General features: G+C 29.4%; 1 protein-coding gene and 1 long non-coding RNA gene across 2 annotated transcripts in view; one reads left to right on the top strand and one right to left on the bottom strand.

Annotated features, from left to right (window-relative positions):
• LOC109603753 (follistatin-related protein 5-like) overlaps positions 1-18,451 on the bottom strand; it is a 148,594-nt gene that overhangs the window by 21,959 nt on the left and 108,184 nt on the right. The window contains exons 4-5 of the mRNA XM_049962619.1: positions 1,773-1,845; positions 1,174-1,389 (exon numbers count right to left, since the gene is read on the bottom strand). Of these exons, the coding sequence (XP_049818576.1) occupies positions 1,174-1,389; positions 1,773-1,845 (289 nt within the window). The remainder of the gene's footprint in view (positions 1-1,173; positions 1,390-1,772; positions 1,846-18,451) is intronic.
• LOC126264477 (uncharacterized) lies at positions 8,947-9,372 on the top strand. The gene is made up of 2 exons (XR_007547182.1): positions 8,947-9,107; positions 9,166-9,372. It is a non-coding gene; the product is annotated as an uncharacterized LOC126264477 (long non-coding RNA).

Genomic DNA, 18,451 nt, shown 5'->3' with positions numbered 1-18,451 from the left:
ATCTTACGTGTACCATTTTATTAAATCTTAAAACACTATCCAGGAAATTTTTGAAGGCAAATTATGAGTTCCTAATACAATACCTAAAAATAAATTCTAATGTTTAATAAGATAGAAAGTGAAACTATATATAAATATTCGCTAATAACCCTTAAGCGGTTGATGCGATTAATAATAATAAAAAAAATATTAATAAAATTCTACAGGATTCGTAAGAGTATTGTTTGAACAACAAACTATTATATTAAATTAATATAAAATTTAATTTCAATATTAGCAAGAATTGGCAACCTTCAAAATATAATAATTTTAAAATAAAAAATATAACAACGACATCACTAGATCAAAAAATTATTTTTAAATAAAAATCACGCAAGTCTAGGTACAAGTATGAAAAAGTCAGCAATATTATCTGATAATATTCAAATGTTTTCTTATTATCCTTAAGTAAAAATAGTTCTTCAAATTTAATATACTTACTTATAATAACTGGTGAAAATAATAATATAAAATCTGAATTTACCATTTATCATTTTATTTAATATTAAGATAATATTAATAAAATTATACCAATCGAAAACCATTTGATCCGACTAAATTTTGAGAGAGACATCATGCCCGACAGAGACAGTAAGTGTCTGCAAATTTGCTTCATAGTGGGAATCTTTTACTGTCTCTGTCATGTATGATGTTTCTCCCAAAATTCAGTAGGATCAAAGACTTTCCAATAAACTAATATAAAATTTAACCAAAAATGGTAAGCTTCAAAGTAAAATAAACCTTATAATATAATAAATTAATATCAAAAGAACAATATTAACAAAAATTGTAAAACTTCGAAGTAAACCAATTTAATATTTACTGTAGACTCTCTTATAAGGTTAATTAATTTTAAATTGACAATATTAGCAGAAGTTGAGTACAAGTAGTCTCCTTTTAAGATATAATAAGAAATATGTTATGTAATTAAATTTGTGTAAATTTAGATATAAAATTGTCAAAAGAGTCAAATATTAGAAATGTAATATTATGTTATTGATTTAAAATGTAATAAATAGTTTCCAATTTACTATATATGGCTTTTTGTCTAACGAAGGGTTTCATAAAATATATTATTGAAATTTGTAATGACAAATAAAATGATTAAATAAATCAAATTTGAATTTATCTTACCGTCCTTGACGCAGTGGACTCCTCTCTGGACCGTAATGGCAGTGGCCGTGAGACATGCGGCCCTGTGCAATTCGCAGTGGTTTGGATAAATGTGCCCGTCCGAGCCGCAAACGAGCCGCCTATGTGGCGGACAAGACTTCTGGCAAATGCATTTCGGCATGTCGTTCTCTAGGACGCATTCGCGTCCTTTCATGCAGTATTGAACGAGACATGGATCTGGAAATAAAATTAAAGTTTAGCCTTTTAATGCCAGGATGAGACTGAGTTTCCCCTGTTTGGGGACACGAAACGCGATGAAGTTTAATGCATAATTGAGTTTTCTTCAAGGGACTTGTGTATTCGAGGGTGATTGAAATAAAATTAAAAAAACGTGAAGTAGATACTCAAATAACAAGCAATTATTCATGCATAAGAGTATTTATCATAAATATCATAAAAGCTCCAACTTGAGAAAGCTCTTTATGTGTGCTTTGAGCGTGTCTTATCAAAGAAATTTTATAACTTGCTGTCTGATCAAGTTGTTTTTTTCATTTTGTCGTACCACAAAATATTTCTCGTATTTACCCTGAAGGGATGAATTGAACCGTACAAATACTTACTCGTCTCTAATAACGTGATATGTGTTGTTTCTGGCAATTCAGATGTTAGCGAATCTCTGTGATGTCTGGATCTCTGCAACAAAGCAAATATTTACTAATTAAATCGTATTTAACCCACATAATATGTAGATTAGCAATACCTGCGTGTGTACATTACTACAGATGTTTATAAAAAATTTGATTTGCATCAGAAACTTTTAATGTACGAACGATATGATGAATGCAAAGCGTGTGACACTTGCATTAAATTAATATCCTCTATTACGGAAACAATTCGGGCACACTCGAACAAGTTTATTTATTTTGGTATTAGTTTATCGTGTCAGTTGGAGTAAAGTAACGTGCTGATATTATACAAATGAGTCTCAACATTTGTGTGAAAATTAGGAAGTTAGAAACGGAATTGATTAAAACTTTGCACATTATAATTGTACATAGTCAAGTAGTGTTATGCTGCGACTCGATATGTGGAATTTACAATTAGTTTAAGGTAGGTTTTAGGTGTGAATATTCTGTTTAGATTAGTGGCAAAATTTATTGAGGTGATCAATGCCACAATAAAAGTAAAACCATCTTATTAATGGCAGCAACTTCGCACAAATTGTTTATTTTATAAATTTAAACTTTCCAACTTCCTGAAAAGTTTGGAAAGTGAGTCATTGTTGAAATAAATTAACACGATCTAAACAACAGAAAACTAAGTGAAAACTCTTATTTTAACATTCATTCAAGATTAAATTTTGTGAAATTTAATTAGAAAGGAGAATCATATAAACATTGGTTAGAACTCAATATATATTTTTTTTATTATAATAACAAGAACATAAAATATATGAAATATATATTTATATTAAATTTGATTTGAGACGGCGAATTATATGCTTAAAAGGGGTAAGACTTTTATATGTGGAAACTGTTAATATGAACAGGAGAACACTGTCCGGAATTGTGGTTTAAGGAAGGTCATCAACAAAGTGTGATAGTTTTAAGAAGACTACACCTTCTTAGATTCTTAGAACTTTCTTCTGATTACTCATCTCTTTGACTTTTTTATACTTTCAAACTTGGACTTCCAGATGAAGTGGAGACTCAATGAAGTGTCCCAACTTTGATGAGCCATATATTGTTTAGATTTGTGGTGCTTTGCATATTGTAGAGGGTATATACAGAAAAATGTGGTACTCGATTAACTACCTAATCTTAGAACCCTCCAAAATCTAATAAACCAACAAGTAATATCTGTTTTCATATTGCGAGAGTTATTTTAAGTGTTTCCAATAGTGACAACAAAAAATATTGTAGAGGATTTATAATAATCTTAAAATCAATAAATTTTTTGCGGTGGATCTATATGTTGTATTTTCTACGTCACTGAGTATATATATACAGTGGTGGCCACAATTATAGTAACTATATTAGATATATTAAAAATATGAGCCACACTAATTGAATTGCATGCCAGTACATATAATATTTATTGTTTTCTTTCTTATGGTTGTGTTTAACTGGTCAATCGAATTTTATTTTTCAAAAAATTAAGTACTTATTTTTCAATGGGAAAAATTATAAGAACTTTTTACTCTGGTTTCCGTTTTATTAAAAATGTAGAGAAACTGACCTACGTAAAAATTTTTCTGGCTTTGAAAAACTTGAAATAAATCGATAGCTGGAATATTAAAAAATCAATCCAATAGCATCGTTAACTAAAATTAAAGTCAATCTGGAGGAAACGAGACATACTGAAATTAGTTCAAAGACTGTGAGAAGATGGTTAGTGGGTGGAGGTTCGTTTGACCCCAGACCTACAAGAAAAACCTTGGTTTCTACTAAAAATGTAAAAGTAGAATTTGGATTTGCTTAGGGTTATATTCACTGAACCACAGAAAAGTGGCGACGAGTGATTAGTGACGATTCTAAATTTAATTTATAAAAAATGATTATCCTGCTTCTGTTAAACATCTTATAGGGAGAAAAGTACACTATGTTATACCCATAGTGACATGGTTTAATTATCTAGACATTAATCCTGTGGAAAACATGAGGCATCACGTTTATAACTAAATTTGACATAAATTTTACAAATTTAAATGAATTCCTCACAGCAATTCAAGAAGCTTGAAGGATTACAGACTTGTCATGAGATGGTCTGAAATTATAAAACAAAAAATATACAAGATACTAATGTTAAATTAAATAACAGATTTAATCATCTCTTCCAAAATTAATTAATGTTTCTTTATTTTTGTCTAGCATAATTTAGATAATTTTATGTAACATTTTATAGAATAAGAGATTTTTTTATAAAACTGTATAAAATAACAATATTATTATAACATATTATTTTAACAGTTTATATTAAATGTGTTGTGGATAAAATATTTAATATTTTAAAAAGTTTCTATAATAATGACCACTATTGTACATTAGTAATAAAAAATATTTCTGTAAAATAAAAAAAATCTTCATAGAGTTTCTATTTTAGCATATACCATATTCTCAAAAAAGATGTGTATTGGAATAAAACAATTTTTATGGAATGCAGAGATTTTTTATTCTCTATTTTTTGAGCCACCATACATGTATAGTTCGATAGGTGGGTTTATTACAGAAGAAGAGGTAAAAAGGAAGTGTATCCACGTAATATCCAATAAACCGTTAAATTCGCATACCAGTAAACCCACGTTTTCCAAGATAAAAAAACCTACTTGACCTCCCTGATCAGTGAATTTTAGAGCCGCAGAATGTGATCGGGGGTCTTAAGAGCACCGCCGCCCCGAAACTGTGTAATTCCTATGCAACCGACCGTGTTGGAGGCGAACAAGAAGAATTTATCGGTTAAATTTCCTGTTGCAAATAGAACGAAATGAATCTTCTTCAAAAACGCCCCGTCGCCCGCGGCCCACGCCCCCGCGCGTATTTCTGCAGATTGTTATTTTAATTAGTTCGTGACCCCGTTACGAGGCGAAATAGTGATGGCTGCACTGATTCCGCCCGATAATATCTTGCCTGTCTCGGCAAAAAGAAACTGACAGAAAAAGAGAAAAAAAAAAGGGGGAACGAGAGTGCTTCGGGCCCTTTTAGCCGGCATATTCATTAGCCCTAATTAAATTTCGACTTTCCCACTTCGCAGGTATTAATGATGTTAAGTAAGATCGCTATTAACTAGAGTTATTCTAGGATGTGCATCGGCTGCGTCGTCTTTTCATCGACGGATTTAACGAACTAATTACATTGAGTAGGATGCACTTAAGCGTGCCTCTCTCAATAGAAAAACACCGCTATCGCTATACTTTTTTGGCCATTCTTAATCTAAAAGGTTTTATAATAGCTTAACACGTTTCCTCAAGCGATTGTCCAACGAGTGGGAACCTGGCGGCGGTTTAAGGTCGACCGGATCAAATTTTCTGGCCGATTAATACGTCAGAACCAATTTGGAAATTGAAAAACGACAGCGTATACACAGGAAATTTCATTAAGTCCTGCCGCACCGTATACTGGCATCACTAACTACAACAAGGCTTACATTATGAATTTGATGCGGCTTACGTCCCGTGCCCGTGTAGCTAATAGCTCTCGGCGAAATTGATTGCTCTTCTCGTTTGCTCGCCCGCTTCTAACTCTTCTCGCGTGTGCAGCGACTATAATTATTATTTTGTTTGGTTATAGTTCCGATGTAAACTTAATTGTGTCGTATGGTGCCGACTAGCGACAACTTGTAAATGCTGAAACGAAATTGTTACCTGAACGGGGTTGCTCAATTATTAAACTAATTATGTTTGTCGTTGGTGTTAAAACTAATTTTCTAATGCGTCGATGACGAATTTACGTGCGCTGGTGTTTATATTTCCTTTGAGTTTATGTGCTCGTTACACGTCACTTGTTAAATGACTAATATAATTAAAAAAAGTCATTATAAGATTTGTTGAATTCTGGACGTAAATTTTTTACATTTTACATTATACATTTATCAGATTTTGAATATGTGTGATAATAATAATTAATAACAGACTCATATATAGTTCGAATCACTTAAATTGTCAATTTCAATAATATCACTGTTGCCTATATATAAATTGTGTCTACGCTAATATTTTTAAACTTAACATTTCAATTGTCTCAAAAAATATATTTATAGCTAAGAGACATCAATGAGGACTGACATTTGTTAGACTTTGGAAATGTGTAATAACTTCTTAAATTTTTAAAAAAATATTAATGGAATAATTGATAACAGAAACGAAATTCCAGATCAATTTACAATTAATGGATTGTTCATTTATTCAGGTCCTCTAATAGATATTTCGAAAGATATAAATTGTCATTTTCAATAATTTATTCCTCCTGTCTATAAATATTGTACGTGATAATATTTTAAAAAAATAATCTTTATAATGTCCCAAAGAGTATTTTAATACTTCTGACTTTTTTAGAGAAATCAACAAGATTTGAATTTGCCAGACTGAAAATATGTAATAACTTCTTAAATTGTTTAAAAAATGTCAATTGGGAATAATAATTGATAAAAAAGAAAAAGTAGGAAATTATAATTCAATTTATAGGTAAATTAATTGTTTATTTATTTAGATCGTCCAATACATCTTTAGAATGACCCAAATACTCAGTTTTAAAAATATTGCACCTCAATATTTATAAAAATTATATATTAACATTTTCAATAAATTAAATATTAAAAACTAAATGTTAAGTTTTAAAAAATTAAATGTTAAAAATTTAAATTTTTAACTTAAAAAATCTGATTATTAAATGTTAAATATTAAAAATTTAAATTTAAATATTAAATTTTAAAAATTTAAATATTAAAAGCTTAAATTTTAAAAATTTAAATATTAAATTTTAAAAATTTAAATATTAAAAATTTAAATTTTAAATTTTAATAATTTAAATATTAAATTTTAAAAATTAAAATATTAAAAATTTAAATATTAAATTTTAAAAATTTAAATACTAGAAATTGAATTTTATATTCTAAAAATTTTTCCATTGCCTCAAAAACTATTTTGATATCTGTGACTCTTTTAGAGACATCTATAAGATCTGAATGCACTGAAAATGTGCAATTACTTCTTAAAATACTTACAAATGCTAATAGATAAAAATAAGAAATTCTAATTCAGTTTATAAATAAATTGTTCATTTAATGGATTATGTAAGTTATATTTCAAATCACTTAAATGACGAATTTCAAATACATGGCTGTTGGATATTTATAAATAATATCTGTCCAATAAAATTCGTAAATATAACTTGATGTTCCGGAAGTGAACGTTATAATATAGCATCATATTGATTTTACAGGAATATTGTCTTATGCTATATTTCCATTGTCATTTTAAATTTCCCTTGTGGTATATTCCAATTCAATACAATACAGACTTAGTGCTGTTATTACGTTATTGATTCAATGTTAATAAGTGAAATTTGTATTCAATTATTCATAGACCACTATTGAATTATTACTCATTTCATTCACAATTCAGTAACCGTGTAAAATGTAAATTATCATGTGCATTTTTTTAATTGTAATGTTTGCACAGTTTTATTTGAAATACCACAGCAAACGTTTTTTAATAATTTATTGAGCTATTTGCATTGAAATTCAAGTTATTCGACGTTTTCCATTTTTGAGTGACAAATATTTTTTTATTTAGTTGCTTAATAATAAAGGGATGAATGAAAAAAATGGGTGAAGGTATTAAATCAAACAGTCATTAAATCATGTTGTCCGTCCGTAAACACATTGAAACAAGTGAAGCTGGGTGCAATGTAGTGGGCTTAATTTGTAATTAATATTGTAGAGAGCGACATCGGACCGGCAATAAAAGGACCAACTCCGGTTAAAATGCCGCCACTACGGGGACCCGTTATAATTGGGAGAACGTGGCCAAAAAGTAATTTATGATTCAATATCTCACTTTGCGGGAATTGACTGGTGTTGATTAAAATTTAATTTTATGCATGAATCACGCGGACACGGCCAGCCTCCCCGACAAAGCTCGTAAATCTGCATTTCCTATTGCCGGCCCGTAATTAGTACATATCGGTCGATGTCACTTACATGTGGTCGAGATTCGGATTCACAAAGAATTTCGACGGACTTTAAATTTATCGAGTTCGGCTAGCTTCAACAATAACGTTATTACGTTATTTTAATTATCAAGAAATGAAATATTTGTTACAATGTAAATTTTCACCTGTGTGTGTTTCTTGTTCGTGCACAAATTTTCGTCATTTTTGAGTTAATGCAATTCACAACTTTTAGGGATAAAATTCGCTTTTAAAGAAAAGTGGATTTAAAGTTACATGAAAGCTTTTTCATGTATAAAGATGCAGCACTATTCTATTAAATTCCCAGGTTTAAATTTTAACACTTTATCGTTGAATATTTAAATTTTTTTAATTTTATGCACATAATAATTGTTATTAGTGTGTATCTCAAAAATTAATATATCAAATATTCTATAATAATTATAAATGAATAAAATTTCAATTTTTAATTAAATTAAATTGATGTTTTAAATATTTAAAATATCTTATTTACCTTCAAAGAGACGAGAGAGTTTTTAATTAACGACGTATATTTATTGTACACTGCATTAATGTAGTTGCATTTAACATTTAAATCTATTCTATTTGCATTTCATATTAATATTTTAACAATATTTATATGACCATAAAATAAATTTAATGCTGAATAAGAATACATAAAATAGTTTTTAATTATTTTTGTTTGTTATACTTTCTTATGTACATTACTCACAATCCAATTTTCTATAATTACGACAAACAAGCAAGAAACGACCAAGAATGTATGAATTATTCTTTTAGAAGATATTTAAATTGTATTAATTCCTAGAGTTCATTTCTGTCCATATATCTGGAAAGTTTAATCTAAATGCTTAATAATGGCAATTAAAAAATGAGTTTATTGTTTTAATCCAATAAAATATCGGCCAAAAGATCAGTTACTATATTTTGCAGAAAGTTTAGGAGAGTAGCACCACTTTAATCGGTTTGTTAAAAGGTTAGGACCTAGAAACTTGCGTTTGAAATATCCAATTAGATATTGTTTAACAAAAAACATGATTGCTCTCCAGGGGGTCTACCACAAACCCGAGTGAGATATCTCACCCGGTGAGTTAACTCACTTCTGAAATCAACGTGGCAACAGCGCATTTCGTGTTTATATTTGGTAAATTTTAGGGGAATTCAAATTTTAGGTTAATTTATATTTACAAATTTAAAATTTGACATCCAAACAAAATTCATACAAGTGCAAAAATTAATGTTTAATTAACTTGGAATGGTTAAAGAAAGGTTTGTGTATATTTTAATCATTAAAATACAATTTGTGAACTATCAATTTATTTATTAGGTGTGCAAGTTTGAAATGTTTTTCTATCAAGAGTCCGTACATAAAACATATTGGAGCAAAAGGTAATCGCAAACAACTGCTTTGTTGGTAGGACACCCCGCTACAATACAACATATTCATTTAGTTGTTTATGAGTTAATAAGATATTTTTTTTCGTGGTCAACATGACGAATGTTGAGCCAAATAAATAGCATTTGTGGTCTGTGATATTTTTTTTGTTTAATCAAAGAAAAAGGCATAGGAAAGTGATTAAATTCTTGTCGAGACAGCAATCGTGCTGTAACCATTAAGTGGCGATTACAATGTTATTGTCAAAGAATACGAAAATCGACCAAAGAAGTTTGAAGATGAATTACAAGTATTATTGGACAAACATGATATACAAACACAAACAATGGTGGCGGAGGAGTTAAATGTTACTCAGTAAACCATTTCCGATCGCCTGAAAGCCATAGGAAAGCTTCAAAAGGTTGGAAAATGGATTTCACACAAACTGAATGAATAACAGAAAAACTACGTGACATGATGTTTTTACGCCATAACGAAAGGATATCACAATCAAAAATTAATATATTTTGAAATTTTCAAAGACAAAAAAATAATGGGTAATGGGTAACAACATTGAGTGCGAGATCGGATAGGTTTGGGTAGATGAAGATGTAATGTGTGCGGTGGGATCCGAAAGTACTAGTGAGCTACGTCCGTCCCCGACAACAAATGATCAATGGAGTTCAATGGAAGATGAAGTTCTTGTTTGGAATGGTACCCACAAATTTCTTGAGAGATGAGCAAAATATATAGAACGAGAGCGCCGATACTTTGATTAAAATCCAATCTTGTCATCGTTCTCTCATTCCAATCCAATGTATGTGCCCAAATACATTTTCAATGTTACAATTTAATTTTCCAGTATATATGGAGCAAACAATACGTCTTGTGATTTCTGGGAAATTATATTTTTCAGAAAAACAAGAATATAAACATTATAATGTTGTACTTACAATTAAGTTTTACTATTTATCTTTTTTCTATCAATGTTTAACCCTTTAACATTTTGAAGATATCCTTCTTATCTTGAGTGTTAATAACTTAAGTTGATTCAATGTATTTTTTACTTTTTGAAGCAATTACTAATGGGAGACTTATAAACTAGTTACAAATGATATCTGCTTGAAAACTAACTGAGGTATAAAAACACAAAGCTGCAAGTAGCTACGATTTTCAAATTATATATTACAACAACATATATTAACATAAGCATAAAATTAAATTTACCTTACACAGGTAAACCTTTGGTGTTGAGCTAAGGATTTATAAATAGATGGAATATTTCAACAATATATGAAAGATATCTATTAGTACCCCACACAACTTAATAAACTCTACCTCACTTAATTATATGATACATTGTACAGTATAAATTAAATTTTCTTCGTTAAGGTTTGACAATTCTTCAATCTTAATTGAAAACACAATCAAATCATTTGTTTTATTAATACCTAATAAACAACGGAATTATGTTATATCATAAATATTTTTTATTGCTACTGACGTAACATGGTCATAATAGATTTAAAAAATATATAATATCAACAAAACATTCAACTTGAACTCACGACAAATTAACCTAAATTTAAAACTTTATATATTACTAATTAATGTAAATAAATATAATAATGTCTTTAAAACACTCAAGGTATCAATATATATCAACAAATCTACATAATCCGAACTCACGCAAAATGTGACAAATCTCACTCACTCAACACCAACCGTGTAAAGTCACCGGTTTTGGGTGAGATATCTCACCTGTAATACAAGTCACCGGTATTGTAAAAACATCATCTCTCGGGCAGTACCGCTCCACAAGCCAGTGGTGGCGGGAAGCCAACGGATCAACTGCAAGCCCAATCCTCACCCAGGGAGGTTCTAGGACCTTCCTCAGATTGGGCTTGTTCTTCCGGGAACCAGTTGACAGGGGGCTGGCATCTTTGTCAGTCCCGTCTTCTGGTTCAACTTCACCCGTGTATGTATATACACGCCCTTTCCCCCATATGTGCTTGCACATATGGTTCCCGATTGGTCATGATCTCCGGATCGGCACCCGGAGAGGGGTTTACACTTTCCCCTCTCTGTCCCAAAAAAAAAAAAAAAAAAAATTGTAAAAGGCGTTTGGACACCCCTACACGAATAACGTCATTCGAACCGAATAAAATATCTCATAGATTTTCGTAGAAGTTCTCCTGGACTTTTTTTATTACCAAGTAATAACTTATTAATATAATGATTCAATTATTTTTATTATTATAGACTTTATAGTGGAGAAAATATTGTAAACAAAGACGAAATGCGATGTTGCCACATTGATTTCATAAGTGAGCTAACTCACCGGGTGAGATATCTCATTCAGGTTCGTGGTAGACCCCCAGATTTCATTAGAGGCATGAGAATTTTCGTTCGTATAAACATGCGTTTGGTTAACAACTTAATTTTGGGTGAATCCTCATCGTAAAAAGAATTTTTGAACCAAAACGAAGGTCTTGAGCATCAACGATAAAAAACTAGTCGTGCTTGGCAAAGATGAAGTTTAAGACCTACACTCGAAGTGCTAGATATAGATAAAGCAAAGAGTTCCCTAAACAAGAGGAGTACTATCTCAACTGATCTTTTCCTACTTTCGTCTGTAGCTTTTGCTCTCCAAGTGCAGAGTTTCTTCTAGAAGTGGATATAGACCAGACATAAGTAGTAATTTGTCATACATAAAATTAGAACCTGTATTATCTGATGATGCATGATTGCATAGTTTCTATAAAAAGAAATAATTTTACATGTCTTCTAAACCATCTAATTGTTGACCCACCTTTAAATTTTTTCTATTTATTTTAATTTAAATTAATTGATAATTAATATGATTTAAATTTAATATGAGATATTTTTAAAGAACGTACTTTAGATTATCTAACAATTATTCAACAAATCGTAATTTTTCAACATATATTACATCGTGTTGTTATTCAGAAATATACATTTTAAGCCGGGAAAATTTAATAAACAACAATATGACGATGTGAAAATCTATCTATAAGCTTTCCTGTCATCGTAATTCAATAAAATTTGTTTCCAATGCCTTTTATAAGTCATGAAATTCATTTTGTATAAATTTAATGCCTGCTTTTGAAATATGTACACGAGCTTTAAAATAGTTAAGAGCACAGTTTTACGTGGCATAATTTTATTCGGCGGCCGCAAGTTTTCACAGTGAAGTTGTGCGGCAGTTAGAAGGAATAATTTATAATTTACAGTCACGTTGAAAAAGTCTCGAACGAAACGGTTATACAGCATGTGGTTTGTTGTAGTGTATAATTTAACATTTAAGTATCCGATGGCGGACCATTATATTATATGGGGTCATAAAGGCAGTAAAATGTACAAGAATACACATTTTTTCGACTATAAGAAGAAATAAGGCATAAAAGCGAAGGCATAAAACAAATGCAATGATAAACGAAACATTACGACTGTAAGAAGGATCAAGTGGGTTTTATGGCGTGTTTCTGGCTGGTGGTGGCTAAGATTCCCTTCGGCGTCTACATTCCCCACCACTTTATGATTTTAATATAAGACCGGCAAGATGCGAATAAGAACATCTTTATTACTGTAAAAGGTGCAACCGTATTCTGAACCTTTAATACACCACGGTGATATTTCGTACGCAAATTGCATGCATAATGTGTGTTCGCGTCAAGTATTAGCCCCGCGCCCGAACATTTGTTATATAAACTGGGAACTTGGTTAAGCACTTCAAAGATATTAGTTGTGTGCTTTGGAATTATAATTTGATGCACAACAACCATTCAATGTATGCAACGTGCTTGTCTAACAACAAGTACAATAAGTTACATGAGTTGAGATAGTTACAAAACTTTTTAGTTGCGGGTCAGTTAAATGGGATTTACAATCATAAATTGACCTGCTCTCAGTTTCACTCAAAAATAGTACATGACCATTCAATGTTTTTGTCTAATAACCGTTGAAATAGTTAGAATTAGTTGAAATTATTAAAAAAAAAAAATTAGTTGGAGGTTAGATAAATGTGATATGAAAACAAAAATTTTATTCCCAACTTAACATTCAATTTGGAGTAAAATTTTTTATATACATATAATTTATTAGACATTTACAATAATGATTCAGTATATTCAATTTACTTACCTAACAACAGTATGTTTAACAGTAACAGTAACAACAAACTTATTGTACTTGTCTAATGACAAGTACAATAAGTAACACAACTTGAAATTGTTGGAGAACTTAGTTATAGGTCATATGACATCATAAAATTGAATTTATTTTTTTAACTTCAATCAATTTTGAGTAATTACTGTTATGTATCTAAAATTGTGTAAAACATATGTTATTCAGGAACTATTCAATGAATTTAGTTTAGTGTTTATCTAATAACGAGTACTAGAGGTAAAACGAGTTGAAATTGTCAATTACCTTCCATATTATTTGGGGTTTTATTCAATAATTTCGAATAAATATTATTTTGTACATAAAATTTTGCAAAAACATGTGTAATAATCATTTGACATATTCATTATGCTTGTCCAACAAGTACGATGAGTAACACGAGTTGAAATTGTTGGAGAACTTAGTTATAGGTCATATGACATCATGAAATTGAATTTTTCTTTTACGATATTACCAACTTCAGTCAATTTTGAGTAATTATTGTTATGTACCTAAAATTGTGTAAAACATGTGTTATTTAGGAACTATTCAATGAATTTAATGTGCTTGTCTAATAGCGAGTACTACAGGTAAAACGAGTTGAAATTGTCAATTGCCTTCCATATTATTTGGGGTTTTATTCAATAATTTGGAATAAATATTATTTTGTACATAAAATTTTTCAAAAACACATGTAATAATCATTTGACATATTGATTATGCTTGTCCAATGACAAGTACAATAAGTAATACGAGTTGAAATTGTTGGAGAACTTAGTTATAGGTCATATGACATCATGAAATTGAATTTTTCTTTTACGATATTACCAACTTTAATCAATTTTGAATAATTATTGTTATGTAAATAAAATTGTGTAAAACATATGTTATTTAGGAACTATTCAATGAATTTAATGTGTTTATCTAATAACGAGTACTAGAGGTAAAACGAGTTGAAAATGTCAATTACCTTCCATATTATTTGGGGTTTTATTCAATAATTTCGAATAAATATTATTTTGTACATAAAATTTTGCAAAAACATGTGTAATAATCATTTGACATATTCATTATGCTTGTCCAACGACAAGTACGATGAGTAACACGAGTTGAAATTGTTGAAATTGTTGGAGAACTTAGTTATAAGTCATATGACATCATGAAATTGAATTTTTCTTTTACGATATTACCAACTTCAGTCAATTTTGAGTAATTATTGTTATGTACCTAAAATTGTGTAAAACATGTGTTATTTAGGAACTATTCAATGAATTTAATGTGCTTGTCTAATAACGAGTACTATAGGTAAAACGAGTTGAAATTGTCAATTACCTTCCATATTATTTGGGGTTTTATTCAATAATTTCGAATAAATATTATTTTGTACATAAAATTTTTCAAAAACATATGTAATAATCATTTGACATATTCATTATGCTTGTTCAACGACAAGTACAATGAGTAACACGAGTTGAAATTGTTGAAATTGTTGGAGAACTTAGTTATAGGTCATATGACATCATGAAATTGAATTTTTCTTTTACGATATTACCAACTTCAGTCAATTTTGAGTAATTATTGTTATGTACCTAAAATTGTGTAAAACATTTGTTATTCAGGTAAAACGAGTTGAAATTGTGAAAGAAGTTATTAGTTTCAGACCAGTTAAATGTAATATGAAATCATAAAATTGTCAGAGAATTTTCTAGGAAAAAATGATCTGAAATCATAAAATTGAACTCGCCTTATTATTTGGAGTTTTATTCAATAATTTGGAATAAATATTATTTTGTACATACAATTTATAAACATAAAAATGATTTGACATATTCATTGTGCTTGTCCAAGTAACAAATTGAATTTTTCTTTCATGTTATACCCAATTCCAATCAATTTTAATTAAAATAAAATTTTGTAAAATCTATACTAGTATTATTCAATAAATTCATATGCTTGTTTAATGAATACTCTAAGTTAAACGACTTATTGTCAGACAACTTTGGTAAGAGATCAGTTAAATATAATATAAAATTAATAAAATTGAACTCTCCTTTCATATTTTTTTTGTTTTATTCAAAAATTTTGAATAAATATTAGGCACATAAACTTTCGAAAAAAAAACAACAATAATCATTCGATATACTCTTGTTGTATTTGCTTGTCTAAGTATTGTTGAATAACTTTTTAGGCATACCACTGAACTCTTCTTTCATATTATTTCGATTTTTATTCATTAATTTTGAATAAATATTGTCAGGTAAATAAAATTTTGAAAAACATGTACAACATTCAGTGATCAAGAACCATAAATAATAGGAGTTGATATTTTTAGAAAACCTTTTAGATAGTGACCAGTTAAATGTAATATGAAATCATTTTATTTTCATATTATTCCCAGTTTCAATCACAAATTTTAAATAAATGTAGTTATTATATGGATAAAATTTCGTGAAATTATTGAATTCAATATTGAAATGGATTTTGTATGTTAAAGGTTAAACGCAATTTTTCTGGTAAAGTGGATATATATCGAAAAATTAATTGATATGGAACAGAATATTTATTTAATGCATCATCGAACTTTTTAAATACATTTTTACCCTTTTTAAAAATTAATAACATCTATTATCCCAAAACGTCAACAAAGGATTAAACATATTTTTAATTATCATTTTTAAAATGTTTGTAACCCAATGTCCCCAAAATTCGAATTAAAATGGCCGCAAATGGTGCAAGCTGTCATTAAAACTTTTAATACACAACGGTGTTATTGCGTACACAAATTGCATGCATAATATGTGTTTGCTTCAAGTATTAGTCTTGCGAACTAGCGTTTGTTATATAAAATGAAAACTTCACTAACAATAAGCGCTTCAGATATATTAGTTCTGCGCTTGGCATTAACTGCTTGCTCCTTGAAGTCGTTTTAAATTGCAGTTTAACATACGTGTGGATACGCCCATGTTAAAACATTTCAGAATACAAATATTGGGTTATTTCAAACACTGTATAACAATGTGCGCCTGAAAATGACGTTTGCCTTGGAAATATGTTTTATAATTTAGGGATTCTTCTATTAAAATATATTTTCATGGCAAATGTGAACGTAAAAGAAAATGTATGCACTAAGTAAGTAAAATTTTGTACTTTTCAGCGTTCATTCTCTCGAGTTGATATTAAAGTGCTGTCATTGTATAATATTGGGGTGTTCTGAAACTACATTTGCCTTTCGCAAGCAAAAATGTTCACTAGTAACCGTGTAGTGTATTCCGACTACTATTTGTACAATTTTAATTCTTACATTTTATGCAAACACTGGTTGACACGAATTACTAGCTATATTCATTATAATTTTATGCCAACATGCACCCGTTTATTCATCAATTAAACGAAATATAATTATCCCTGCAAATCAATTTATGGTGACACAAAAATTAATTAATGAATCAAGTCATTAATTCCGGCAAATTATTAATCCGATGGCTTAAATTTTTGATAAATTAATTCGTTTAGGTCCAATGACCATAGAAAATATTGATGAAAATGCCGGGGGTTGTTGTACTCAGTTGCCGGTTATCCATTTTTAAAGTGCCTCTTGGCCTGCTTAAATATCAATCAATCAATCAATCATTCTCTTGCGTAAAAATATACATGTCATCCTTTTATTTCATGTGTTATTATGGAGATTGGCACATCCAATCATTCGGATATTCTAATTTTAAATTGAATTTTTACCCGTTTTAACTTGACATTTTTAGAAGACGGTGTTATTAAACCATTAAAAAATTCCAGTCTCCACAATGCTTAAATATTATACGTTGCGGCTATTTAAGATGGAAAAGCAATAGTAACTTTTTCATTAATAACTCCATTTTAAAGATTAACAGCCCAAAGAAAAAGCTATACGTATATCAGAAAATATTTTTATGTCCCTCTACATGAGTCTTCTATATATTTTTTTACTGTCACAAAATGTGAAAAATTATGAATTTAACAGCCTTCATATGGGTAAATTATAGTACACTACATATACCGATCGAACAGTTTTCACTTTGAATTTAGGGAATCATCAAGTACGACAGAGACTGTAAGTTTCTAGTTTACCACATAGTGGGAGAATTTTATTGACATTTTATTGTTTATGTTTATTTAATTAGAGGAATAAGATTGGTAGAAAAATATAAGATATATATTTTATATTTTGTTGCATTGTTTATTTAATTAGAAGAAATAAATTTGGTAGAAAAATATAATATTTTTATACCGTCATAGACTCATTAATATTTCTTTGGAAAATTGGAAGTACATGTGACAAAAATGCCGGAAAATATTTTTTAATAGCCAATAGAGTTCATTAGCTAAAATAAATTACGGTGTTGGTTCCACGTTGAATAAACCATACTATATATCGAAGGTTTCCACCAGTTTTATTCATATTTCAGCCTACATAAAACAGTCCAGCCTTAAACTAATATACGAACGGGTCTTCCCTGCGAAACAATTCAATTTACCTCTGATAATATTATTTTACAACATCCTGTATAAATTTTATAAACAGCCGATATTAATTCCGGTGGAACTACAGGCGAAGACGGAGCTAACAGGCTTGGAATTTAATTAGGGAATTAGTCGGTTAGAAGAGCTCGAGTACTTACTTTGCAGACTTTCCGTGACGTTTTCTTTGCCTCGAAATTGGGTAATTGACTATTATTTTTCTGAACGACTTTCCACGAGTAATTGGAGATATATTTCCTATTTCAGTCTCAATTAAACAAAATAATGTATTTTCTGATGGAAAAATAGTTTCAGGATATTTTTAAATGAATATATTTTTTAAAATTGTTTAAATTAAACTTAATTCAGTATCTTTTACTAATGTAAATAAATTCAACAGCTCATAATAATGATACATAATACAACTTTCGGTATACATATAATATTCGATTTAATTTTTTGAGGATTGGAATGAATAGGAGGTCCTTTGAGAGAGTTTATTCCGTAGACTCAGAAGGATTATATTACCAACGTAAGAATGTATTGCCAAAAATATTTT

Source organism: Aethina tumida, chromosome 2 (assembly GCF_024364675.1).
Source record: "Aethina tumida isolate Nest 87 chromosome 2, icAetTumi1.1, whole genome shotgun sequence".
Lineage (NCBI taxonomy): Eukaryota > Metazoa > Arthropoda > Insecta > Coleoptera > Nitidulidae > Aethina > Aethina tumida.
The sequence above is the reverse complement of the archived record's forward strand: the minus strand, read 5'-3'. Positions and strand labels throughout refer to the sequence as shown.